This window comes from Bombus fervidus, chromosome 2 (genome assembly GCF_041682495.2).
Source record: "Bombus fervidus isolate BK054 chromosome 2, iyBomFerv1, whole genome shotgun sequence".
Taxonomy (NCBI): Eukaryota; Metazoa; Arthropoda; class Insecta; order Hymenoptera; family Apidae; genus Bombus; species Bombus fervidus.
In genome coordinates, this window is record NC_091518.1 from 14,891,382 (window position 1) to 14,918,465 (window position 27,084).

The 27,084-nt window shown below is 46.3% G+C and overlaps 1 protein-coding gene across 3 annotated transcripts in view; it reads left to right on the forward strand.

Moving 5' to 3' along the window:
- Positions 1-1,581: 1,581 nt before the first annotated feature.
- Shrm (shroom) overlaps positions 1,582-27,084 on the forward strand; it is a 143,184-nt gene continuing 117,681 nt past the window's right edge. The window contains exon 1 of one of the 3 annotated variants that reach the window (XM_072016290.1): positions 1,582-2,038. In XM_072016290.1, the coding sequence (XP_071872391.1) occupies positions 1,689-2,038 (350 nt within the window). In that variant the 5' untranslated portion in view covers positions 1,582-1,688. Of the gene's footprint in view, positions 2,039-17,491; positions 17,972-27,084 lie in introns of those variants that run through there. The other 2 variants (XM_072016299.1, XM_072016308.1) reach the window with 2 other exon arrangements.

Genomic DNA, 27,084 nt, shown 5'->3' on the forward strand with positions numbered 1-27,084 from the left:
CACGAAACTCGTGGTTGGAGGCTACTGCTCTTGTCTCTTTCTCCTTTCCTCCAATCGTCTCTTTCTCGTTCCATTTCGAACACTTGGCTCCTTGCCGTATCTTTCATTTCTTTTTTTTCCTTCTTCCTCTTTTTCCCATCTGACCGAGGTCGAGATCTCGCTGTTCGATTAGTCTTTCGACGAGGTGGACTGTCCTCTTATCACGAATGCCTAAGATTCGCTCTTCGCTGGTCAATTAAGTAACCTGCGTTACACGGCTAATTAATTTTGCTGCAATTAATTAAGCTTCGTCTCGTCGAATCGCCAAGTACGTTTTATCTGCTGGAACGGTTCAACGTCTCGATCGTTTTCGATGGTACCATGGCCCGTCATAAATCAAGATAATAACCATGACGCGAAGAATTGGTTAGCGTTTCTTCGAGATCGGTTCGCCAATTCTGCATCCGCTTCACCGTGCCTGACTCGCTTCGAACGAAACCTTCGAAAAGTTTTCTGCTATCGTATCGCACGAGTAATTGTACCACGGTTGATTTTCCAGCACAATGATTCGATAAAAAACGAGAACAAAGGAAGGCCTAGCGAAAGAATCATCGATAAAGAAGAACCAAAGTCAGGTAATGGTAAGACGAGACCAAGCCACGCGGTGGCGTCTCCTAGCGGCGATGGCCAGAAGTAGCGATGACCTTGCCAAGGTCACCGCGTCCTAACTACACAGAAACCCTTCCCTCGTTCTTTCTCCGTCTCTCTTTCGTCCTACATGGCCCTTATTATTATAAAGCAGTTGCCCTGATTCCCCCGAGGCCGTGTGCCATTCATTCGCCTCTCGTTCGTCTTCTGGCTGGCCTCTTCTCCCCTTCCACCGGCCTTTTTCTTCTCTTCACTTTTTGTCTCGTTACATGCACGGCCTTTCTTCATCGGCTCGCCGGCTTCGACGCTGAAATCGAAACTGCCGGACCGAGGCCATTATTGCATCTCTATTGTGCGACGCTCTGTTTCGAACTGGCTGGCTCGCGATCCAAGCCGCTTCATTTCCCTTTTTCCTGCCTTTCATCGATTGTTCGGCACGCTCATTTTTACGAGCCAACACGTTCGCGCTTCTCGTTTTTCTCCATAAAACCAAGACCTTGCGCCCCTCGATTTTCGTCACGAAAGAACGATGGAAGAAGAAACGATATAAAAATTACTCGTTGATGATCGTTGGATATAACTCCAAAGCGAATAACTTACTTTAAGAGCATTCAAGGCTTGATTAAATGTTATTCCAAGACGTTTGGAAGGCTCCCAATGATAAATTAAGGTCGTTTATGATTAGTTATACGATCAGAAATCTTACAACGTTCCCGCAATATTTGCACAACTTAAACTATAAAATACATATAATGCTCTCGAGGAAAAAGTAAAATATCATAGATGTGTATTTATTTTACTGACTAGATGTAACAGATACTCGTATATAGCCTTATGTGTATATCGGGGATGGACTTTTACCTGCGATATAGGTATGCCGCGTTCGGTAGACGTATCTCAACACGTGAACCCACTTTACTCGTTTCAGAGGCAAGAACGGGGACTCCTCGACGGTTCAGGAGGCTGGCAACGGTAGCAGTGGCGGAGGATTGGGAAAATGGCTGCGCGAACATTTAGGAGGCGGCTCGAAGGGCGGTCAAGACGGCGGCGTTGCTACGAAAATGACCAGCGGCGTGGCGGTTGAGAATGCCGGCAACGAAAAGCCCTTCGGGAAGACCATCTATACTTCGCAAAATCTGTACTGTAGTCTGCCGAGGGACCACGGTCGGCATGCTTACAATGGCGGCCGAAAGGCTGGCCACGGGAATTCCGTGAAGCTTCAAGGCCATGATCGACAACGATGCGCCAGCGTGAACCATCACGAGAAGATCACCTTCAGCGACCTTGGTACTTTGACGAGGGGCGGGCCGATCTATGGTAGCGAGGGGAAGACACTGAAGAAACGAAATCGCGATCGACGCAGGCATTCCCTGAACGAGATTCACGAGCAGGGCCGGCAACGTCGTAAAAGGTGAGCGAAAATTCTAATTAATTCCGTCAAACGCAATGGCATCGCGGGAAGAGACCCGCGTGCAAGACAGCGATTTACCGTGGTCGATGCAAACCACAGAGTCATCTTTCTGATCTACGACGACCGCAGATACGTGGCGAGATTAATTTAATTTGTTCAAGCCCACTCGCCTCGTGAGTAACCGTCGCTTTGTTCGTGTTTCGGGACTAGACGTAATTGAAAACTTGATCATTACATGGGACTCGACCAAGTTATACACGGGACGTTTCGTATAGTGGTGGTAAATAATTATACGAATAAATGTATGACAAATGATAGGTTTTTTGCGCCTGGTTTTAACAGTACCTGGATTCCTGGTTGCTCCCTTTTCAAATGTTCAAACCCGTTCTTACAGTACTCTTAGTCCATTAAAGGTACTACATATACGTTGTTCTATTATTATCAAAAACGACACGGTGCATTCAAAGTTGCAAGAAATTCGAACGCTCACGCCGCCACGTTTATATCGCTGTAATAAACGACCACCGAGCCGCTGCAATTAATTTCACGCGGTGACTCGCGCCAGAGGCGGTTTTCTTCTTCGCGGCGGTGGTTTTCCCGCGCTAGGGAATCGCTACTCGAAGCACGGTTAGACGATCGTTCCTTTTTGTCCGGGACTCGTCTCGGCGGTCGCGGGAACTTCGCGGAAGCCTCTCCACTTGGGAGACGAAGCTGTTTCTCTTCTCCCGATGATGAACAACGCGTCGAAAAAGGGAATTACGAAGGCTAGCCCGCGGCACGTTCAACACCCTTCGTCCCAACACGGCTTTCGACAAAAACGAAACGAGTCGTTGGCCGTGCGTCGCTCGCGACTAAGATTCCCCACGTTCACGTGTTGGGTCCTGGACGCGAGCGCAGCCTCCACGAGCATTGAATCATCAACTGGCAGATTGCGCCACAATGCGTCGAAACGGAAGCGTGTTCCGCTGCGAACAGTGCATCGTCCTGAACGTAACGAGACGACGACGACCTCGAGATTTCGTTTCGACATCGCTTTCCACCGCTGAGAAATCCGACGGGCGTTTCGTAGTTCCTCGGAGATAGAAAAAAGAAGGAAAGAGTGTCATTGCATTGCAAATTGCCGTACTTTCGTTGCACGTCAGTCAGGCAGATTGTTTCTCGCGGAGAGTGCCGAGTCACCGAACGAGCGCAGATGCCGACGCTTGTACACGCGCGTTACGACAGACCTTAATGCCAATTCATTCGATGAAATTATAAAACACGCGGCACGCCGCGCAAGCCTCGAATCGCGGTTCTGTTGGTCGGCTCTGACCGCTTGCAACACACGGAATTCGCAGTCACGGTATTGTACAATTTCCTGTGGAGGAATACACCCCGCGGGGTGTAACCCCGATTTTTAAGCTTTGCCGAGCGTTGCACGCGTATGTTCCTCTCGACGACTTCCTCGAACACGGACGCCGAGCTGCGATGTCCAATCTCGATGAGTACAGTCAGTTTAATCAATAACACTGGAAGGTACATAGAGACGAAGGTACTTGCACTTGGATGCGTCGCGTCTATTTTAGAATAATATTCTATTCTGTACTAGCTATTGTGACGTAGCTCTTGCTTCCACGTGTCTTCTTTCATTTTTATCTTCGAACTGGATCAACCTCGGGTACTCTGGAACCGGGTACATCAACCAGACAGACGGTACTCGAGTATACTTCAACTTTGTATCTCTACGCTAACAATATCAACAGGATTACACTGGATCACAAGAGCCGTCTCGATATTCGCTTCTCGACAACCTTTTTCCTGCCATTTTCTCGCGCACGCCGGCCCCATAACCAGCCGGCGCGAACGAGCAAAGAAAACCGCCACCCCGTGTTCAGATACATATCGACGCTCCTTTCATAGTCCTCGAGATGAAACCACTCTCGACTAGGATGATTTAACGCGGCAGTTTGCCTGTGCCCCTGCGAATGTCCGGTCATCACGACCATAGTAAGACGCTAGATCCTTACGTCGGTTGTAAGTGTCCACGACTGGTATGCGGCTAGTATGTACGTCTGGGATATATGGTTGTCTTCATACTCATCCTTCGTATAAGGTCCTCTTCATGCTGCACGTAGCCATGCTCCCCGTCACGGAGAGGATCTGTGCTCGCGCAGCCCGCGAAATACCGATGTAGGCAGAGTTCGTCGGTCCTCGCTGTGTGCATGGCCAGAGAAAGCAGGAAAGATGGAAAAGGTGAGACGAAGAACGAGAGAGGATGAGAAAGAGAGGCGAATTGCAGGGTTGTTGGGCCCTGAATTTACGGCGGAGACCGCGATAACCTCGATAGCCCGACACGGGTATATTGCCGCCCCGAAGACGGTCAGCTGTCTATCGCGTCGCTGTTGCTGCCTCTCGTTGACTTTCTGAGTATCCTGCAATTTCGGGAATGCGTTTCTCTTACCTGGCGAGAACACCGAGAAATCGAATACATAGGTCGGCTTCCACACGGGATGAAAGTAACGGCAGAGTTTCTTTCGATAGGGAAATTCTCCGCGGAACCAACCGACACGGTGATCGACAACCGTCCAGCGGGATCGATAACGCTGAAACGACACCAAGGGAGCCGCCGCGACGGCGGCTGTCACGGTGCCGCCGATCGAATAGTCTGATGGAGCAAAAAAGCGAGCGCACAGAGCACATATTTCTCGCTCTCATATCTGCTCGGTGGTTGTTTATTAATGTTCGGCCAGCGCATAAACAATGACTCGAGAGCTGTTCCAGCTGGCTCTCCAGCGAAAAGTATTACGCGCCTGGCTCGCGAGAGTGAGCGCGCTCTATAAAGCACGAGAATATCGTACAATCGGAGGCGGACGTCTCGGTATGTATCCACGTCAATGCAACGTACGACACTGGAAAGTGCTATACCTGTCACCGGCTCGACTCACTCACGTACACGCACGCGTGCCTGTCTAATGCGTCTGCTACCATCGAAAAAACCTTTTAAGTAACGACGTATTCTCACGCGTTTATTCACGAGCCACGCTCGCGGATACGACGCGGCTGCACCTACTTACAACGCGCAGGTGCGAGCCAAGGTTTGTGCCTGTACACACGCGTTTCATCGACGCGGCCAAAACCGTCATGTACGCGCTTGGTATACTCGAGAAGCGTGTAAGAGTGTACATATTCCAATACACCGTCACAAAATAGCCGGATTCGGCGGTGTGTTAACGTATTCGTTAGGCCAATTACACTGACACGTTCGCGTCAGGCAACACTTACTCTTCTTCCTTTCTCTGCCGAAGTCTCTTGGGCCAGCTCCCCCTTCCTTGCGATCTCCTGCCATCGACAAGGCCCTTCGATGCTCTCCCTACTCTCTCTTTATCTTCCTCTTTCTCCGTTCACCTCGCCCTTAAACTCTCTCCTCCGTCATTCGCTTTCCTGCAGGCTCTCGTGAGCTAAATATAGCTAAGGCTGAGATATAAATAGAATAACCCCGCGGGCCAAGATGGCTGGGGTCAGCTCTTGCATCGTCGTCTTTGCCGTCTTATTCTTCTTCTTATTCTTACGCCTTTTCTCCTTCTTTCTCTGCTTCTTCTTCCTCTTCGCCTTCCCAGCTGCTGATTTTTCTTCTGGTTTCTTTTGCACATGTTAGCTGCCCTGAACTCACCAGGATTTACCTGTCCCCTTGGTGTTCGTACGGCTACTCCAAAGGCTTTAACACCTTCGTGTTCGCTCTGGGCAATTCCATTGGCCGACCTTAGGCCGGAGAGGTCGGTTCCCCCGATAAGAGGTCACCGACATGGGTCCTAAGTTGCTCACCACCCTTCACAGAGCCCGAGGTTTCGGCCGTTCACGTGTTCCGGAGTTTTATTGCTCGCTGCGCTTGATCTTACGTAAAATAAATGCCGGCGCGTTTCGCAGCGAGTCGCGTACCCCTGTGACCGCCACGTAAAAATTTGAATTCCGATCTCGTCGAACCTCCTCGGACGAGATTCGGAGTGAAACGAACGTGGACGGGCATAGCATGACGCAACCGAATGGAACGTCGGAAGAGCAAAAAGGGAAAAACGGTTAGATATTCCATTTTCGTAAGTTTTCAACTCGTAACTCGAATTCGTATCTTTTTCGACGTTCGAATCGGAAACGTTGCGTCGCCGTAGCTCTCTCGAACACCGAGTTCCAGTCTAATCGGCCTAGATTGAACGGCGACCCACGTACGACCTACTGCTTTATACGGGGGATACGGTTCGCGGAATATCCTGCGTTTATCATTCTATACGAGAACTGGAGGTCGCAGGATCGGAACAGGAGAGGCAGCAGAGGAGGAAGAAGAAGAAGAAGATGAAGAAAACGAGGAAGACGGCTCGAGGCTCCGTTCGACCCTGGCCAGGGCCGTATCGGCGGGATTAATGGCAGTGACATCCCGCTCGTGGCCAGATGAGATTCTCTGGCTCGGTCGCGAGAACGAGCAGGAGAAAGAAGAGGGGAAACGACGAGGAAAGCAAGCACGGCGAGAGGGACAGACGGGGAGAGAGTGAACGAGAAAGAGAGAGGGGAGATCGGCGAAAAAGAGGAGGAAGGAGAAGATGTCCAGAAGAAGAAGAAGAAGAAGAAGAAGAAGTCGACAACGACGAAGCATGGTGGAGGTGGAGGGCACCCGATGTGAGTCGAGTGCGTTGACCTTAGGATTCGATGCGCGTCCTTGAGGATACCAAGATGGCGGGTTTATGCAACCGGCCACAATGGTATCCGCTGCAGGCTGCGGATCGTCTCTCTCTCGTTGCGTTCTATTTGACGCACGACGCGATTCGACGTGGTTACATTCTCGGGGGACTCTCGTGTGTGCACACTTGCACACACGTTCTTCCAGCGTTCGCGGCGGTCTCCTTCTCTTGTAGAAGAGCGCGCGGTGGCGCACTCGGCCACACGGGTACACGCGTGCACGCACAACGTGCGTACGACCGGCACCGACATGAGCTTAAAGACGCGCCGTTAAACCCAGTCAGTCCAGTTTCCATCGGCGCAGCCTGCATGGACGAGCCAGGAATACGGCGTCGATTTGAAAGGAAATCAAATCCGTGGAAAGGCCAACGAACGGCTTGGGATGCGCGCGAGAGCATACGACCTCTGCCACTCTTACCACGCGCGCACACTCGTGTACCGATCACGCGAAATATGGAAAAGCGGCTACTATTTTCGATGATCGTCCTTGATGAGTCCTTAGAGCGTTCTCGTGACTTAACTCGTTAAACACCGGTCAAAGCACGTTCGTCATTGGCTCGCCAACGAGCTTGTTCTCTCCGTTTCGAGCAGCTTTTTTCCTCTCCACCTTCGATTCCTTTCGAAGACGTTGTCGCTTTCTTGAAACACTGGCTACAACTCCTACGACTCGTTCTGCCTCCGTGTGACATTTTCTGAATTCCTCCGACGGCGGCTATTGATAGCGAGCAGCATGGCATTTTTACAAGGCCCCGGGTTGAGAGTCGATCGTACGGTTCTTATTAAAACGATCGATCCATCGAGCGTGTACGCGTCCGCTTCTTTTCGGTCTCGACCCTGGGCAGCTGGCTGCGCAGTCGTTGCGTGTGTACTGGCAGCGCACGAAACGTTCGCCGGAGCGGCCAATAAATTTTGTCGCGGTCTGTCCGCCGGCTATAAAGATTCGGGAACTGGAACTCAGGAAATTGGTACGTCAGTGTCATCGGGATGTAAAAACTTGTTTCTTCTTCCTACTGCACACCGAGGCATGTATATCGTGGCGGGGAAAAAAGCCGCGGGGATTCGATACTTGACAATCGAACCATGGCCACAACGACGACCCTCTTCGACCATTCGCGCACTAACTGCGTATGTGTGCACGCTCGTGAGGGGGAGTCCGAGTGTAATCGTGTGCTCGTGCATACGGCCTGGCATCGAGACACAAGTACATAGTTACACCAGTACAGACAGGGTACAGAGACACGTACACAGAAGGTACTTACACATAAGCGACTCAAGCAGGGATCCTTGATCCTACAGGAATGCAGTCTTGGCGGCCCACGCGGCCTCAAGTACCCCACTCTCCGTCTCTGTCTCTTGTTCACTTGCCAGGTTGCCTCGTTCCTCTTTCTTCGTTTTCACGAGATCTAATCCTCGTAGGGCCGTTCGTAAAGCAAAGACCAGTATTGGTCGAATGCACGCACCTTTTCGTTATTCCGCATGTTTTTCCCGATGAAGCGTGAACGCACTGTTACGAGATTATAAAAAGCGAAAGATACACGCGTGAAGAACTTTAGCGTGATTTAGTTTTTCGAGTACGAAGGGCAGAAGGAAGATGGTAATCGGCGATTCGGCCGACCGACAGTGACCAAGACAAATCACCGTTACTACTGTTATTCCCGTATCGTCGGTGAAATCTGAACTCGGGAAATCAAACGTGGCAATTTATCAACCGAGCGGAGATTCCCCGATTAAAATAGGGAAAGATCCTATACGATAAATTGTTCGAAGCGCAGAAATCCAAGCGGGCCTGGTAAATCAAGGGAAACTGAATCCGAGCTTGTGCTGGGTGGCTCGTTCCGTTCGAGCTCTCTCTCGAGAGAGTTGTTTGCTTCGAACAATCGTGTCTACGTTTTCTTCTACGTGTACGCGAGAACCGCGAAAACAAACTGAGGTAGAGAAAGGAGAAACGATAAACGACAAAGGCGAGAACAACGCCCGGCGTGGTCGTACCTTTCGAGACTTTTTGCCACGTATGCGCCGGTTATTAATTCCTGGCCGTTTAACGTCCGGCGAACAGAATGATAGTCGGGTTTCAGCTCGTTGTGTTCCACCGTCACGCGGTTCTCGCGTGATCGAACGAGCCACGTCTCCCATAAATAAACTTTTCATACATCAGCATGGAGACCGTGGCAGCGTGGAATAAAGCACATAGAAAGATGAAATCGTAGCCTGCACACCGCAGGATACGCGGTGCATCCGCACTGACGGTGTCCGGTAGCTCGCAGCGGTTTAATCGACGTCCCGCGAGGAACTTTTCCTCCCAAGCATTTCTCCGACGCGAGACCAGCGCGAGCAGTTAAACAAGCAACACCGTATACGCGCGCCAGCGCGCTCTCGAGAGGGAAGATCATCTTCGATCTTCAAGGTCGACTGCATGCTGCTCGAGGCCTTCTCGAGGAGGCGTCGATCCAGCTACGGCGAATTCGTTCGACTGTTTTCTTCGTCCCGCAGCTGTTTCCTTCCTCCGTATTCACTTACGTTCAGGTGCTACGTTTGCCATCCCTCTCTTCTCGACGGTGCAACGTCTCCAATTACGTACACGCTGAATTTCTGTGCCCGTGTCCCTCGATTATCCGAAACATGACGCCACCCCCGCATAAAGAAAACTTTAGTGTTGCGTTAGAATACGACGATGACAAGGTATTTAAATCTAGAAGGTGTCGATGAGAAATCAAACGCCGTTCTGATTCTTTCGAACCTCTTTCACCTCGAACGATTACTTTCTTCAATTTCTTTCGTTAGATCACACAGTATAAGTTCGATGTGTCTTATTCTTTGGAAGAGTTTGAGTTTGAAAGAGAAGAGGAAGAAGCTCGAAGCGAGGAGAGGGGATCAGAAAAAGAAGCAGAGTCCGCGTGGAATGTTATTACGGATACGTTCGAAGATGATAGGTACGAGGACGAAGAATTTCACGAGGAGAAAGAAGTAGGTGAAGAGGAGATGTCGCTTTCCACGACGGTTTCTACCATCGAGGAAAAGGTTATAAAGGAAGCGCCGAGTCCGGTAGAATCTGAACACGTGTTTGCCGAGATACCTATAGAGGTGCGCATAAACCATCGTTATCCTTGTAAGTCCTTAGCTACTCGCAGTATTTCTACTTTTGATCCGGATATTTGCACACAATATGATCGATGCGTTGTAAGTGGAGAAGAAATAAATGACACAAAGGTTCCTAACATTTCTTTTCTAGAGTCCGGCTGAACGTGAAATGATTATCGACAAATTGAGAGAATTACTATGCGAAAGATCTAATCTGAAAAGGAAAAATAGGCTGTTGGAAATATGGGTCACTCGAAATATGAAGAAGGTCAGGCTACAATACTCAGATTCATCATTTTCGACGCTTTACATTCCATATTACATAAGTGCCCCTTTTGGCAAAAGAACAATGGCACTCGAGTTTGACCTCTTGTTGCATAAGCGATCGTTCGGATAGACTCAGCAACGTATGACACCCTCGGATCCCACAAAGACCCGCGAACAAATGGAAGAGATATACAAGGAAGCGCTGCGCAAATACAAGATGCAGGTCGACGAGATATTGACTCAGGACTCGGAATTGACATACGAGATGCAGAATTACACGCAAAAGGTTATGACGCTCAAAGAGGAGGATGATCGAATCTTCGGACTGTTTCTCAACCGTCAGAAAGAAATATCCGTTGGCTTAATCTTCTCGAAAACTGGCAGGAAACTCACGGAGAAAATGATGGACAATCTGATACGTCGACAGGTGTTTTCGCTTGTTCTACCAATTATTCATTCCTTTTAAATCCACGATAATTTCCCAACCTTTTTTATCAGACTACACGACGTTTGATCTTGGCCAAAGATCGCCAGGGCTACGTGTTTCTTCAACATCGTCTCGACGACTTGAATATGCGACTTAAAACTGCTGAAACTTTAGGAGAAGGAATGACTACGATGGATTACGAGGCGCTTCACATTGCCAATTGTGGCTACAAGGACAGATTGGATGAAAGAGACCGTGAATTAGAAAAGCTTCGAATCAAGTACGTCTGTATGAACTATGTTATATTTTAGATGATTTTTCTCGCGACATTTCGATCAGAATCGCGGAAACAGTAAATGGCGTAGCTCAGTACAAGGAAAAAGAGGTATGCATAGCGGAGGACATAGAATTCGAGCAAAAGAATCTCGATCGAAAACGCGAAGTGAACACTAAAATTCGGGAACGCCTAAACAATGCTCATGTGGCGCTCAATGAGATACGAGAGACTTTGAACGAGAAAAGCACTTCTGCTGGACTTCTAGTGGCTCAGTAAGCATTTTCTATTGAACATGAAATGTTTTTACTCGATCGATGTCACTGAATTTTTGTTTAGGCAAGAGTTGATAAAAATGCAGAAAATGATAATGATGAAAGAAGAACTGACAGCCAAGATCGAACTGATCAAGCAGGAGATTGAATTATACCAGCCAATGAAACAGAAGAAAAATCAGCAGTTGCGCACGACATATCCGTAGAAAAACAACGATTACTTCTAATAAAAATTTATGTTAAAACGGAAATCGATTGTAGAAGAAAAAGTTTCGCTATTTATAGAATTCAATCTAGTCATCTGATTTTTTACATTGTACAGCCATGTAACTGTCTCGCTTACCTCGTAAGCAATTTATCACCTTTCTCACTGCATTCGAATGGAGTTTCGTATTCTCTTTGGAATCGTATTAATTTGATCGGTCGTGTCAGACCGCCCACAAAGATTTCAAGATCGATATGTCCATATGATCACGGCTACGTATTAATCTCTTGAAATTTTTTCTCTATCCGCGCGGCGACAAGTTTTCCCATTGAGAATCGTATTAATTAATTATAGAATCGCGAATGTGCAAGAAACATGAAATTGCATGAAAATCTCTAGCAGATTTATGTTTCGTCGTATGCGTGACGTGGTTTTCCTGCTAGCTCGTGGCGTCACGTCGAAGATATCGCTTGCACGTAACTAATTTCAAAGTTTTCAGCACTATTTTCTTTCTGTACATGCGATACGAAAGTAGAAAACTTGTTATAAATTGATTGCTGGAGAGAATACTAACTCTCTCTCCCTCTCTCTGTAAACGCTTTGGACCGCTGTTCGCTTTGTTAATTAAACGATAATCCTGAAATGATATTACACGCACAATGATTTCTATATCTCGTAACACGTACCTACCTTTCCCTCGATGTAAAACGATCACAAAGCCCTCATTCGAATATTAAAAAATCCGCCTTCGGAACAGTTAACTAATAGAAGTCGAACGTTCCGTGAAGTAATCTAAAATTCATATTGTATCTTGCTCAATTTTCTAAGTTCTCGAGTTTCCTTGACAACGCGGACCATATATCTTGACTCGTTCGAGTTCGCGAAACAACTTTGTAGCGGGAGTTTCATAATCGCCATTACACTCGGCGATGAGTTAGCTTCAGATTAGCAAAAGCGCTTCATTGTCAGCGTGTGGGTAGTTTCATTCATTCATTCGTCCACCTACTCGGGAACGGGATTATTTAAAATATTCTAAAGGTTATCCGTACGCTCACGCGTTAAGCTCGCTCCCTAGCGAATCCCGGAAAAGAATCGCGCCTATTAATTTCACGTGGGCGTAGAACGTACTTTGGTTGGTCAGATAAAATCAGACAAGGGTGGATCTCCTGCTGTTTATATCCAAAGGGCACGGTCATCGATCGGGAATAACGTTTGAACATCGCGCTCGAATCTCGTTCGCATGATTTCGGGCCAATTAGGACCGGCGTTGAAACCATTAATTCTTTTTGGTAATTTGTCCGTAGCTGGAATTGATTTAAGGCCAACGTTGGATGGAAGGTAAGACGAATGGTCGTCCGTGGAAAAAGAAAAGAGATGACGTGTCAATTAAGCTACCCTACAATCCAGCGGAAAGTTATATGCAAAAGGCCGGGACGCGTAGAAAGATAAATCACGGTAAATCTGGGCTCGAACATGCTTGATCGGACGATTATTTATACCCGTCATTCACGAATCGACGGCTCGTTGACCGTTAATCGCGAACGCGCCCCTTGTCTGTAAATCATTTAACGAGCATAATACTCGATACGTTGTAACATCTGCAGTGAATATTCGTTTTTACTCGTGGAAAATTATTCTCCATTATTTATCGTAATGAAAGTAGCGCCAGCATCTCGCAGTTGTTGCACTTGCTAATTCTTAAGCGTCGACTGTGTGTCCCCTCTGCGGACCGTTAGAATTCGTATTCATCGTCTACTACCTGCTAACCTGGCGCGATCCAACCGATACGCCAAGGAAATTCTTTTCCTTCTACCTCCTTAAAGATTCCACTTTCGCACCGTCTTGTATACCTGGGGCTACCGTCACCCATGTAGATCTTCCCAGAAAGTCTCCCTATTTTCTTCGAAGCACGGATAACGTCAGACACATAGACTCATGTTATAAATTTCTTCCCATTTTTCGCCGGATTTTTGACCGTTGATTCGTGACCGTTGATTTGTGACTCTTTCGTGACCGTTTCCGGGACACTAACGGAAAAGCAGGTTTGTGTCCGAGTGTTGGTATTTCGTCGGGGTCGAACTTTACCAGCAAGGAAGGGCACGTCGAACGAGACGCCGCTCCGCGTAAGTTGAGTGGCTGGTCAAAGACAACGGCATGCGAAACACAGGGAGAAATTCCGTGGCAGATTATGCAGATCTGATGTATTTGCATTTAGTTAGCATACATGCCGTTCGTTGCACGGCCGGGTCTACGGTATGGACTTTCATCTATTTATCATAAAAAGTACACGGTAACAGATCCCGATGGGTCCCTTTGTTGCTCTCGCGCCACCTCACCCTAGTTCGATTAAAGAATTCTTCTTGGACTTCATCGTGCTTTATTCATGACATCACGAAATTCTCCGGATTCACGTAGATTTTACGATATATTTGCACTGTATCTTTGTGTCTCACGTATTCAAGCACAAAATGGGACGATCGATCTGTCACGATTGCTTCGTTGTTCTCGCAATGAGATTACGAAGGGTGGCCGCGTTCGACCAACTGGAATAACGATGTACACAAGTCGTAAGTGAGCGGAACTTTAAAAGTTACCGTTTGCTTTTACGCAGGCGCAAAGTTGCCGAAACAGAACGATATCACGGTAAATTATACCGTTGCAACGTTGTTTCGGTAGAACGTGACTGGTCGGTGGGAGAAACAAGGCGATTAACGTTTCGGCGATACGGGCCACTGAAATTTTGCGAATCAAGCAATATAGTGCGGCAATTACGCGAACGCGGAACCCAACCGTAAAAGGGAAAACGCGCGTTAAGGAATCATGTCCATTCTCAAGGTCGACCGGTATCCTACCGGCCCCTACCGTAGACTGCATAACGCGTTTCTATTACGCGGTCAATTGCAGCGATTGTTGCGTGCCTCTCGCAATCAGCGCCACCGAGCCTGCACGTGTGCTTTCTCTTTCTCCTCTTCTGCCAAGCCGCCTTTTTCCCTTTTTTCCCTCCGTTAAAAATAGCGGTAAAATATACGCGTCCCTTGATTTATAGCTATTAAAATTATACCACACTGTTCCCGCGATCGGTCCATGAAGAATAGGATTAATTTAACGCGATTAGATACCGAGTGACCGATGTCGTAACAACAGCTGTACCGGGTGGCGCGTCGCGAGTGTAAGTACGATTGCCGCGAAAAATAGCGAAACACAAAGAGGCTGTCACAACTGGCAAATTGCCAGGGAAAGATTGACGTTTAATGGGTGTCAAAATAACAATACCAGCGTTGCGAAGATTAGACGGTTCGCGCAGCGGCAAACGAGGACTTGAGACGCGGGGGAATGATAATTCGGATAAAATGAAACGATCGATAAATCATGCAGCGAATGTGATTTTATTTTTGGAAATTTCTCGCCTATTAGTTAAATTGATAGAAATTACGATCTCCACGCTTGTCTACTCTAAATCACCTTTTCGGAGTATCTACGTAGTGTCAGTGCACGAAGAACGGTCATTTCTACTTTAGATGCGAGATTTCTTTCTGAAATTCGATCCTGATTGCTCTAAATATGAGAAAGATGAGAAAGTTCTTGTAATAATCTTCGACCCAGTTTCTCAAATGATGCAATCTCGAAATCCATTCGAAGGAGGTCACATTGCACAATCCTAGAGAGAAGATTCCGAATTTAGCAATCGCGGGTCTGTACCATCGGAACGGAGGCAGTTGATCCGGTCATCAGGACACAAAAGCGCCTTTCCGTGGGGATTGCGCCACGAGAAAATAGCGTAATCATGGTGATTAACGAGAAAACTATGTCTCCGATGTGTTCTCCGCGGTGCTTCTAGTCAAAGCCAGTCGACGATCGGAAACAGGCAGCCACGTGCGTGACACGTATCGTGACGAACAGACAATGCCGCGGATCGATACGTGGCACAGCAATTTAAATACAAGCAGACAGTGACACGCGGGTTGCGCATACCTTTGCTTTCTTTCGCGACAGAGAGCCTAACAGAGCAACAAGCGAGCTGCGGCTCGTTCATGAGCAGGACGCCGCGTTCTGTTCGATGGCCGTTACCGAGAGTAAACGCGATTGGTAGTCGATCATCTGCCGTGCTCTCGGGTATTTAGGAATAGTTTAATGGTAGCGATCATTGACTCAACTTCCAAGCAGTGGTATGGCGAACGTCGTCCTTGACAAAAGGCAAGGCAGATGGTCAGCAAGACGATGAAACGATGGAGCGTCTTACTGAACGTGGCACGGTGGTATGCGCAGTGGCTCGTGTGTGACTTGGAGCGCACGGACGCCTGTTTATTTTCAAACTGGTCAAGAACAAGAGGAATGTTGAATACGTGGGAGTGCAACAGCGTTCATAAACTTTCTACGAAAAGTGTACAGGAATCGATCATTGTTCGAATTATTTTTCTTCCTTTGTGACTGCTTTGGAAGGAAGGAACGGAAGATTTGGGAGACTTAAAATGGATATCAAAGATCCATTAGCGGACAGGAGTGTATTTTGAATTGTGCGTGTCCCTCGAAAATACGAAATCGCAATTTTTACGTTACATTGGTAAACGGCATGGCCGACCCGTAAAGTCTCGCCGAACTGAAACGTACACGGACAGTATTATGTAAGTATACTCATAAATATGTAATAAACGCGCGGGTATGCCGCGTTTTAGTCACATTTTATGGGACGGAGGCCGCGTGGGTGAAGGAAGCGAGAGAACTCGCCACGAGTTTTATGGTATCGAGAATGTACATTTCTTTGTGGAAGGACCACCGATGTCCACGATAAACATTCGGGTGTATCTACAGGAACGGTAATCCGTTATCATTGAATTTCGTTTTACTGCCATCGTTCACCAGACCGAATGGTGTCAAGAAACCTGCGAAGAAGTGAAACGCGCGAGAAAAGGCCTTAATGACACGATTACGAGATTAGATCTAAATAAAGCTGGCTGGTATGCGTTCTAGAAATATTACCGCCCACGTGGAACAATTTCGAAGAATAAACAACACCTGCGCTTAGAAGATTCATCAGAACGCGACGGAACTTTCTTCCTCTACGAACCGGTACAACCCGTATGGAGGTTAAGTTGACTTCCTTCAGTCCTTGAAATATTAACATATTATCACAGAGTGTTGGATTAAAAGGTTTGCCGCGTAATTCCGATATCATCGTATAAGTCTTAAGAGCGAGCGTTCTAATTGCAAGACTGGATCTCTCGACGACATCGCCGCCGTGCGCTAATGTAAATTCGTCAGGGAGCCACTTTATCTTCGTCGCGGCAATCCGATGTGATTAACGATAACATTCGATTTGACGGAAAAGAAATGTATCGTCTCGCGTACGCGATACGCCAGGAATTTTTATACGTCTCATCCCGCACCTTGGTACCGGGTTTCGCCATTAAATGACTTTTGCTCTTATTTATCATCTTCAATTTCACATTCCGGGATATGCAAATGAGACACGGGTTGCACGACAAAACAAACGTCGCACGGAAAGAAACCTCCAAGCGTCTTTTTTATCTGTTCTTTCTTTTTCAACAATTGCGCTACACCCACATCGCGAGTGAAAACGTCATCGCGATAAATTGCTTTCACTTCTTCGACGACTTCGATAGAGACCAATCGTCAAGCTGAGAATTATCAAATGCGACGGAATCGGAATCGGAAAGAAATCGAACTTCGGTTTAATTTGCTCTCGATTTCATGGGAATTAACTGAATAATTAAAAACTAGAAAATTGCAAAAAAAAAAAAAAAAGGTCGCTACACCAGTCTAGATGCAACAGCACGTTAATTACCATCTATCTCGACTGCGAATTTCGCATGGCGAATATTACAACAAACTAGAAAATCAACATCACGGACGAGAGAGGAGGATGGGGGACAAAGATGCCGGTATATAGGGAATAAAGAAACACAGAGAGGAGGATAATAGACATAGATTATACCAACCGGTGGGGGCTGTACGGCGCGGAGGAACGAAAGAAGCGGGGTAGAGCGGTCGTTTGCCTTGGATCGGCTTCGAACCGGAGAGTCCGAGCCCAATCCCGAGAGCCGGAGCGCAAACCCAAGCTCGATCCCGATTCCGATCCCGCCTGATTTCCGTCCGCGTGCATTCCATCTTGTGGGTTCGGCCGTGGTCGGTCAGAGTCGAGCCGACTCGGCTTCGTTCGCCGTTTCTCGGCCCCTCTGCTCGGTCATGCTGTCGTGCAACTTCGGCTACAGTCGTGTATCAGCACTCGCGCGGAGTGGATCGAGGAACGCGTCTCGTTCCAAACTCGACGGTGGAATGACGGTGTCCTTTCTGTCGTCGTCACGAGACGCTAAGAAAGACGCTTGTTCGCGCATTAACGTTATACCTGCCCCCGCGACGATGTCACCGTGACAACACGATCGTTTTACCAGTCGATTATTATTAACGAAAAGTCTCGCACGTGGTGTAAAGCGGGGCAGGATTCAGCCGGCGCGTTAACGTGCTGTGCGTGTAACAGTGGATGTGCTCGTTCGGTCTCTGTCGCTCTCACGGTATTACCGATCGTTCTAACCTCTCTCTCCGACTTACTCTGTGTGCCTTCTACGATCCACGACCGGTCGTCATCCTGGATATCGCTTGTCCGTTGGAACCGGGCTCGCGCGTAGCAACCGCAAGAAAACCTAGTCGACGCTGAATCAACAGGTGGGAATCTGCCAACTTACAGGTATCTATTTGTTTTCATTTTTCTATTTCGTCGGTCTCCACCAGCTGTCAGTCCGCTGCCAGGTGGCATAGAATACGACGACGGCTACGATCCCCTCGAATTCCATGGGCTTGCGAACCCGAGACGCTCTAGGCGACCTCGACTCGTCGGAGTTGTTGTTTCTTGCATTTCTTATGGATAGCGGAACAGGGTACCTGGCGTTATGTTCTACTCGTACACCTGCATGGTTGATCCTCGTTCCCCTTGAGCATTGTACGCGTTGCGTTCTCCTTTTTCCTTTCGAAACCGAGAGTCGGAGTTCCACGTGCAAACGAAAATTATACGATCGTTACATAATAGCTTCGTAATTGTTACCTCGATCGAACAAAATTAAACGTACTGTTACCGGGCGTCGATCACGTTATCATCGTAAACACTCGTTTTACTCATAATCGCGTTACTTTTCGAACGTAATCATTCGCGAAAAATCGAGCATGGCGTACAATGCGCGCGCATCACGTCGTAAGTCTCACACGGTGAGAAGGAACGAATCGCCGCGTATTTTAACGGGTCGCATTTCTTTCGTTTGCACGGGCAAGCTCGAGAGATAACGATCCTTACCGGATCTTCGGTATTTGTGTGTTGCTGGCGAGCAACAGCCTCTACAGCGGCGGCAGGAACGAGCTCGCAACGGGATATCTAGACACGAAGTGCGCGCATCCCCGATTGTATGTACTCACCATTAACAACACGCTAAACATTCTCAGAGAATTTTTCTCACACACGGACCTCGACCATTTTCCGCATGGCACATTGTTCTTTCGAATTGCTTTCCACTAGGAAGATTGCATGTTCTCCCGTTACCTCGTTTCGTTTATATGTTCAATAGCAATTTTCGTATTCGTATGTATGGAAAATGTGTTAGTAAGTAGCATCAGTCTTGGTGAAACGTTTTGGGTCTCTTTGTTGATGTGCTGGTTAAAGTGCTTAGGATATCTCGTGTTTGGACAGTGAGTCAAACGTGAAGGTTGAAAGAAGGAATTTACGTCTGATACGGGAATGTTTTTAACATACCTATAGCTTGTATATAGCGAGTGGATTGTTTGTAAGATCGCGACTATTTAATCATTTAATTACACATATATGCCTCTGTAGCCCTATATTTTCATTCACACTCGCAAAATTCCTAACTTTTATCTCATAATCTTTTTCTCCTTTTTTCGTTATTTTATTTGCTTCCTTTCTGACTCATCAGTTCGTAAACCTTGAACCGACCGATTTTCCAATGAAAAATTCACACGCGCAAAGAGTTGTATCGTTCGGCGAGTACGTCGGCCTTGACATCGACTCGATATACATATACTCTCGAGTGCCTTGACCTTTACGTCGATAAATCCGTGGGTTGTTTCTTCTTCGCGTCGTCGAAGGTCGAAGCCGCTTCCTTCCCCGGCCTTTCGACACGATAGTTTTTCGTACGATCTACCTGAAGCAACACGAATCGATGAAATAACACCGCCCAGGCCCTGTCTCTGTTTTTCCTTCGACTCTGTCATTCAGGTCTGAAAATTGAATAATTAAGCCCATTCAATATGTCATTGTCAGTTAATACCGAAGTCCTAATAGAATTAGTTACCGCAATTGAGTAGAAATATTCGTCCAGTAATTTCGTCGACCTTGATGCTAATACTTGTTTCTGGAAAGGATGTAGCGAGAAATTGACATCGAGTATCGCGAAACTTGTGCTCGTTTCCCTGGTTGCTGGTTGCAATTGAAGACTCGCCTCATGAATGAATCATGACCAGCTTTAAGGACAGAAGGATCCTGCCGTATGAGGAACCTCACGTGCTACCGGCCATCGATATCAACGTACCTACCTACGCTTGTTAATTACGGTCTCGGGTAAAAGTTGAATGAATAAGCAGAGCTATGCCGGGTAGCCGAATGTGATCCTTGTTAAAATACCATTAACTTATATACCGATCAGGTCGAATCTACCGAGGTCGCGACCTCTCGTCAGCGAATTAAAGTGAAAGTTCGTCTATTCGCCTCGTGTCTGACGCTTTGAGTTCCTCGCTTCTTGTTCATCAGGAGTTGTTTCACCCTGGAACACCCATAAACGGGTTGTTTTTGCTCATCGTGTGTCTATCAAGTTTGCTATCACGAATAAATGAAAATTTTGATTGGGAGGGAATTTATGCGGATTATTATGGCGATTATAAGGAAGCCATGGAAAGCAACGAAAGTAGGGTAACGAAACCACTCTTTACAGATAAAATCAGAATTTGAAACGCTCCTGAAACATTTCAGTTGCCTTGCTTTCGACGGCCGTCAACCGACATTCATACCGTGGCACGATTAGTAATTCAAACACGCGTTTTCACGCGAATCCCCCCGATTTCCTAGCTAGCTCGTCAGTAAATATTTGTTCGGTATTACGCGTTGCTACACCTCGTTGTGTACAACGTGTACTAAGTGTACTTATTCAGCGTGCCACGCGAATTCTAATTCAGCCGAGTGTTAATGTATAGTGAAGATACAACATCAAAGATCAGGAGTTTAGTAAATGAAAGGAGACATGACGCACGGCGTAAACAGCACACACATTCATTGCGTATCCACTACAACAACCTTATTGTCGAACTAAATAGTTCGTAGTTGGGTCGTAACAGAGAACGAGGTTTTTTCCAGGGTACATATTGACTTTCAGAGATTCTTCAATGAAGCGAAAGTACCCGCATGTAGTTTTTCTCGGAAATACTACCGCGAGGAATCATTCGATAAAATTAAGTTCCTAGTCGCGATCGTATTTCATTGAACTCGCGTAATTGCGATTCTGCCATTGAATATTTTTGATTAATAGGAAAAAAGCATGACACTGGCAGTAATTGTTAATATATGGAAGACAAATTACTCAAGCTTATTCCTTTCACTTTCTATTTTAGATAAATCTCGATCACATGAATTTTCCTCGACGAGTGATAGAAAATAGATTGCTCGAATATAAATTACCACGGCACTGGATTCGATACAACTGTAGCATAACATTGTTTGTTTTTGTTTTCAGAGCTTGTGAGTATTGCGCAATTCCCGTCGCAATGACTCTGGTACTTTCGAAAAAATCCTATGATAGATCGTTTTTTAAGTATTATCTACGAGACTGATGTAATAATTACCAGCATAAACAGGTATCGATGTACGTAAGTACATGCGAAGACGATTCTCTTATCCCCGGGTAAACCTATGGGAATTACTTATCGGCCGTATTTCGAGATCATTACCGTTGATTAATTCGCTATGTTTCTGTTTTGTTTCTCACCCAACAAGTTGCCGCCATTCGATCAATACCGAGCTTATCACGTTGCACAGGTATAATAATTTAACGATATAACGCGATGACGTTATAGCTAGCAATACTTGTTGAATTTCAACACTTGTTGCATGCAATCACACCTTAAGTCTCACAATGTATTATGTTTCGTCCAGCTTAATTATTATTCGAGTAACTTTATGCAAAGTAGCCGCGTGCAACTTTTCAATCGACGTGAGAACCTTGGCGCAGCATCTGCTCGGATATCGGTCAAGGTTACAGAGGAAATCGTAGATCCGGTGAAAGAATCCGATAGGAATTGCATATAGAGAAATTTTTATCCCGAACGAAAGAAAAGCGTTTGCATGGAGCATAGGTGAAACGCCATTGCCTCTAATAGAGCACGTATGCCTCGACGATGCTGTGCGGGAGATGTCTAGGTCTCCCTCTCGAGGATTACGCGAGTTCGTGGTAGACACGGTAAATATAGGTCTCTGGCTCCGTTGCTTGCACCTCTTCTCACCGATTGCCGGTTGGAACGGCAAGCCAGTTTGACTAGAAGACGTTCCAGTTTTCTCACGAAGTTAGTAATATTCTGGGTCACTCGCACGAATTCGAGAGATATTCGGAGTTTTAACTCCGAGGCGTTCTTGACGCCGCAAGAGGGTCATTATGGTATATCCGTGAGCAGTAGAAACCCGAAGGAGCAGTTCGACTTACTGCTCTGCTACGAATTCATATTAGTATCAAACACGGGAGGAGAATTATGTAGCATGACGAATGGCCGGGTCATTAGTGACTTGCTAATCTAGGAACTACTATACGAGGGCACGGGATTTTTCTGCGCGGAGCAAGCCACGGACGCTTAAGAATGATCGTGCACCACTAACGTAAGTTAGATCCTTGGCTCGCTGTTCTACGGTTCTACCGTAAATTGCCCACGCTAGAAACAATAATAATCGAAGTTTATTTGCCCGTGCGGCTATGTACGTTACTCAATGTAGGAATCGGGCATTGCGTTTTATTACGTTGCTCGAAGCGAGCAATTAGAGAATCGCGTTCGCAAAGGCGGTTCAGGATATCAGAGGCGGAAGAAACGAACCGTACATCCAGTACGCTAATATTTACTTCGAGTACCTTATGTTATCTAGCGCGTCGAGCCGTCTAAAGTACATACGAAGAGTATGAAGTCATTCGGACCAATGATCCGGCAATTATTTGGAGCGACTCGCTTCGACGCGAACGATCTCAGAGTAAAGAGTTGTTAGACGAAAAATATCGCCGATGTGTCACTACTTGAAGATATCTCGCGACGCGAAACTGCTGAATGATGATATCTGAAGCGACGATCTGCGATTTACTTGGTCGACGACGGTCTAGCCTGCGTATCTCGAAGCATCTCGAGCATTTCTCCCGTAGCCGTTTCTCTATCCGGTCGGCCTCCTACCGTTTCGCACGTCTGGGCCGGTTGTTCTATAGCAGAGCAGCGGATGCTCGCCGGACGACGAAACCGGATGTCCTTCGCTCGGAGAAAAAGAGAGATTAAACGGGGAGTAATGTAGGATAACGAAGGGAATGGGTAGACGAGCCGGTGAATACCGAGGGAAGGAAGGAAAAGATCGGCCTAGCAAATAACTTTCGCATTAATATTCCTGTTGGCAGGCAATAGCCATTCTCCACAGGCAACTATCCGGAGTAACTATAATCGACGATTGAACCGTAATCTTAAGAAATCGATGGGGTTGAGGGTTGGAGATCGAGAGGAAGTAACGTGTACGAGCAATAGGATTCTCTTGAACCCATCGGTTGTTACTTGTTGCGTTTTGATATTACCTACGTGCAACTTTATTGCATACTATTGGCGATTTATGATAAACGACTCGGTAAATCTCTGGAATGCATTAACACCGGACTGTTATTATCATTTAAGTGGCGGGATTTCCTATCGCATCAAGTCATTCCAACCTACCTCGTGGTTATCTTTCGAAAGTGCGGATCAACCTGAATTAATCTGGCGACGAGACAAATTTCCGTTATATTCCATTTTCCCTCGGCAATTTAGAGTAAAGTTGATCGACCGGATTGACTTGTGTTATCGGAAAGAGCCTTGAGATGTCTGCCAAGTATTCGCGCCCATTTACACGGCGTCCAACTAAATTTAGTCTCGTCGTCGTTCAACGTCGTTGCTTTTCTTCCATTGTGTTCAAGAAAAGGAACGATCGATTTAACACCGTGTATTCGATCCATCGAGACGACGATGCATCTCGGATTTAGCCGTAGGTTCAACGCGACGGCGATTTATAATCGATAATAGATAACGCGATGGAACAGACTCCAGCGGAGAGATAGTCTTTGCCTGCCTTTTGCTCGAACCGACGATTCGTGCCGGAGAGCTTGAGTCATTTGCGACAATGAGCGATTCTGCAAATGTCGATGACACGTCGCACAAAGCAAACCGGTCATTGTGCAAACGATTCGCCCGCGAACTATGAACGACCCTTGGGTATTCACTGGTGTTCTGACCTGAGTGAAACTTCCAGCTACCTAACTATTTTCGAGATTGTACTAGAACTAATCTAACTCTCCATCATCCTTAATATTTATCTAGAAAGTTTTGTGATAAAACGCAAGAATTCAGTGTGGAGAATGGTAGGTACACACAGATTTGTGCTAATGCAAAGAAGATAAGTTATCTTGAGCAGAAACGTGGACAAAGGAAACCAACAATGGCTCGGGATTTTTTCTCGGCCGGGTTAAATATTATCCTTTCCATAGTCAATACGTTATCTGCTCATTTCCATATGATAGGTCAATGATAAGGTTTAAAAACGTTCACCGGTTCGCGCGCGACCGCGACGCGTTGAGTCCGGTTCCTTTCTTTTCACGTTTGTTTCGCGCTCGAGCAAACCCGAGTGCCGGCGTCGCGGCAGAAAATCAAACTTTATCGAAGCCGATGATCTCGAAAAATTATGAGAGTCCTTGACTGAAATAAGGCCACGTATATCGCCTCTTACGGAATCCCAATCGCGATATATGCAATCAGTATTTTAACCGGCTCGTTGTCGAGCAATCAGCCTGAGAAAAGAGAGAATTCCAGATAGAGGAAAAGAAAGTCGAATAATAAACCGTCTTTATTACCAATCCGAGATTCCTGAAATCGCACAACGTGAATTGCAAGCGATAGTATAGCATTTACGATAGATAAACATTTTTCCTCGGTCGCGATAATGTCGTACTGTTAACATCCCGCAATTTTATTCCTCTCGCGGAGTCCAACTTTTCTGCGATGTCCGGCAGACTCGATTATCAGAATGCTCGACGAGTGATTGCATCGGGCTTATTTTATTCGTCGGTACTATGTTATATCGTAGATTTCGTAACGAGAATTCCTCGCTTCTTCTCGAGATAACCGTTTGTTATTTATGCTACAGACTTCGCATTCTTCGCGAAGACGGTATCGAGATTCATCGATATCGATCATTTTGTCGGATCGTTGCACAGAGAAGGAGATAACAGTTGCAAACGGTAGCCGAGCATAAGATTTCCGGTAGTCGTGATACATCTGGTAGAACTGTGTTTCATCACTTCGCTTGTTATCTAGTAGCGAAGATTACGCATTTTACCTTTTCTGGTTTCCCCGCGGTTCGAAGGATCGCGAGTTTGATAGTTGAGCGACGATGCGTGGACGCCGCTACATCGACTTCTATATTCGAAGTGAGTATAATGCCATTATTACTTTAATTAACGAGTGCTCGGCTATGTGACTGCAAGATGCGCCCAAGCGTGCTGTTATTCGACACGTTTGGTACACGAAACAATGATAACGGTTAACTAGCTCGTAGTCTGTCTTGTTTCGCTCGAATCCCTCTTAGATACACAGTTTCTGCGAGATAGATAGCGATTGCCTCACTAGAGTTGGTCATAAATTTATACAAAAGAGTTCCTTTGCTAATAGATAGGATATATAAATCATACGGACCTTGTATATTTTTAAGAGCACACTTTGTACAAAATGTTCGTATCTTTTTGTGTTTTATCGATGGAAATACATCGGAATTTGCGAGAAAGCTCGTATAAATTCATTAGGAGATTCTGTGAAATCTGCTCGGTGGTTTCTTGGCGAAAATATTTGTCACGCTTCATTTCGCCGATAGGATCGTTTAATGTTTTTGCTGTTGAATCCTTTCGGCAAGACAAGCATTAAGAAATTTTCGATACCGTTATCGAGATATCATTTTCCCTTTCCATCCTCAGCATTCCATCTTTGAATTGCAAAGTGTTTTTCAATTGCGCAATGATGTATTTAATAACATCGTGATTCGTAATAACCGCAATAACGTATCGAAATTAAGAATAGCGTCAGGCTAATGTTTCCTGTCCGTATCTCGCGAGGTTGCGCAAACCGAGTTCACTTGCGACAGACAATTCCCTGAATGTCAGGTTAAACGGCGCATGATCGGAATAGCGCGCGTTGTAATAATCTGAGAATACGTTGCGGCAAGAAATTCAAGGCAAATTTAACCGCTTTGTTATACGATTTCATTGCAACGTGGCGTATCTCAGTCGCCATATGACTTTCTTTCAGCGATCGTTTCTTCGCCCGAAGAAATCGAGATGATCAGCGAATTGCCAATAACGCCTCGATCGTTTGTGCTTCGATTATTCTTTGGTATTACGTGGATATACTTTTCAGCAAACAATAAACTATAATGGACAAAATCATAGCTTTGTTTACATATCGATAACCTCTTGTCTTTCTTTGAACTATGACGAACTGGAGGGCTTAAAACCTAAGTAATCCGATACTAATTACACTGCGCTAAACATTTATCGAACGTCGTTGAAATACAAAGAATGTCTTCAATCTCGAAGAGACCCTCCGTCCATAAATTTTGTGTTTGGTTGGAATTAGCTCACGTGTGAAACAATCTCTGTAGTCAGATAATGGATTTTTTATTTAAACGATAATGGATTAAACCGGGCTTGAGGTTTCTGGTAATATTCTGTCGCGCATTGTTTGCATTCTCGTACGGCATTGTAGTCCAAAATGAAAGCAAGACGAACGACAGGGTAGGTTGGTCGAATTCTTCGTGGAGAAGAAGTGACGAAACGCCTTTGAGAAATATTTTCAGGATTCACGGGGGCTCCGATACCTAGGTAAAACGGGCATTGTTGTAGCCTTTGCAGGTATTCGGTCTGATTGTTGACTTAGGTTTCGAACCAGTGTAAATAAAGGCAGTGATGGAATCGAGAGCCAGTTGCTCCCTGGCATTCTTTCTCTTTTCTCTTCTTTCACTACTCTTACTTCTACATTCAGTATCGTGATTTCGATACGAGCAAACATGGACGCTCGTTATCGCCGCTTTGCACGGCTCGGTTATCCTTCGAACCGGGATTTACCGTCGCAATAATTCGCGACATTTACGACTGGGTGCTTGTCGATATTTGTCGCATGTTACACGAGCCTGCTTTGCCAGAGATCGCCAAGGTACGAGCTTGCAAAGGGGTCTGAATATCGTACGAGGAATTTTAAAGCGGATTGTAACAGCGGTGGCTCGAAAATCGAGGCCGGTGTAAAAGGAAAGGAAGGGGAAGAGCGACTGGAAAGGAAGAGAATTTGCTAGCAGCTACGAATTTGGCGATCGAACGTGTCGCGGTTGCGAAAGCGTTCCGGTAGGTTACGCGAAGATTCAAACAGTTTCCGCTCACTGTCCGATACGTACTAGGTACGAAGCGTTTGAGTCACTTTGTAGGCAAGTAGGTTGGAGATGATGTTATTTGGTTTATTTCTTAGTCTAACTCGTTTGCCGAGTACAGGAATTTTGAG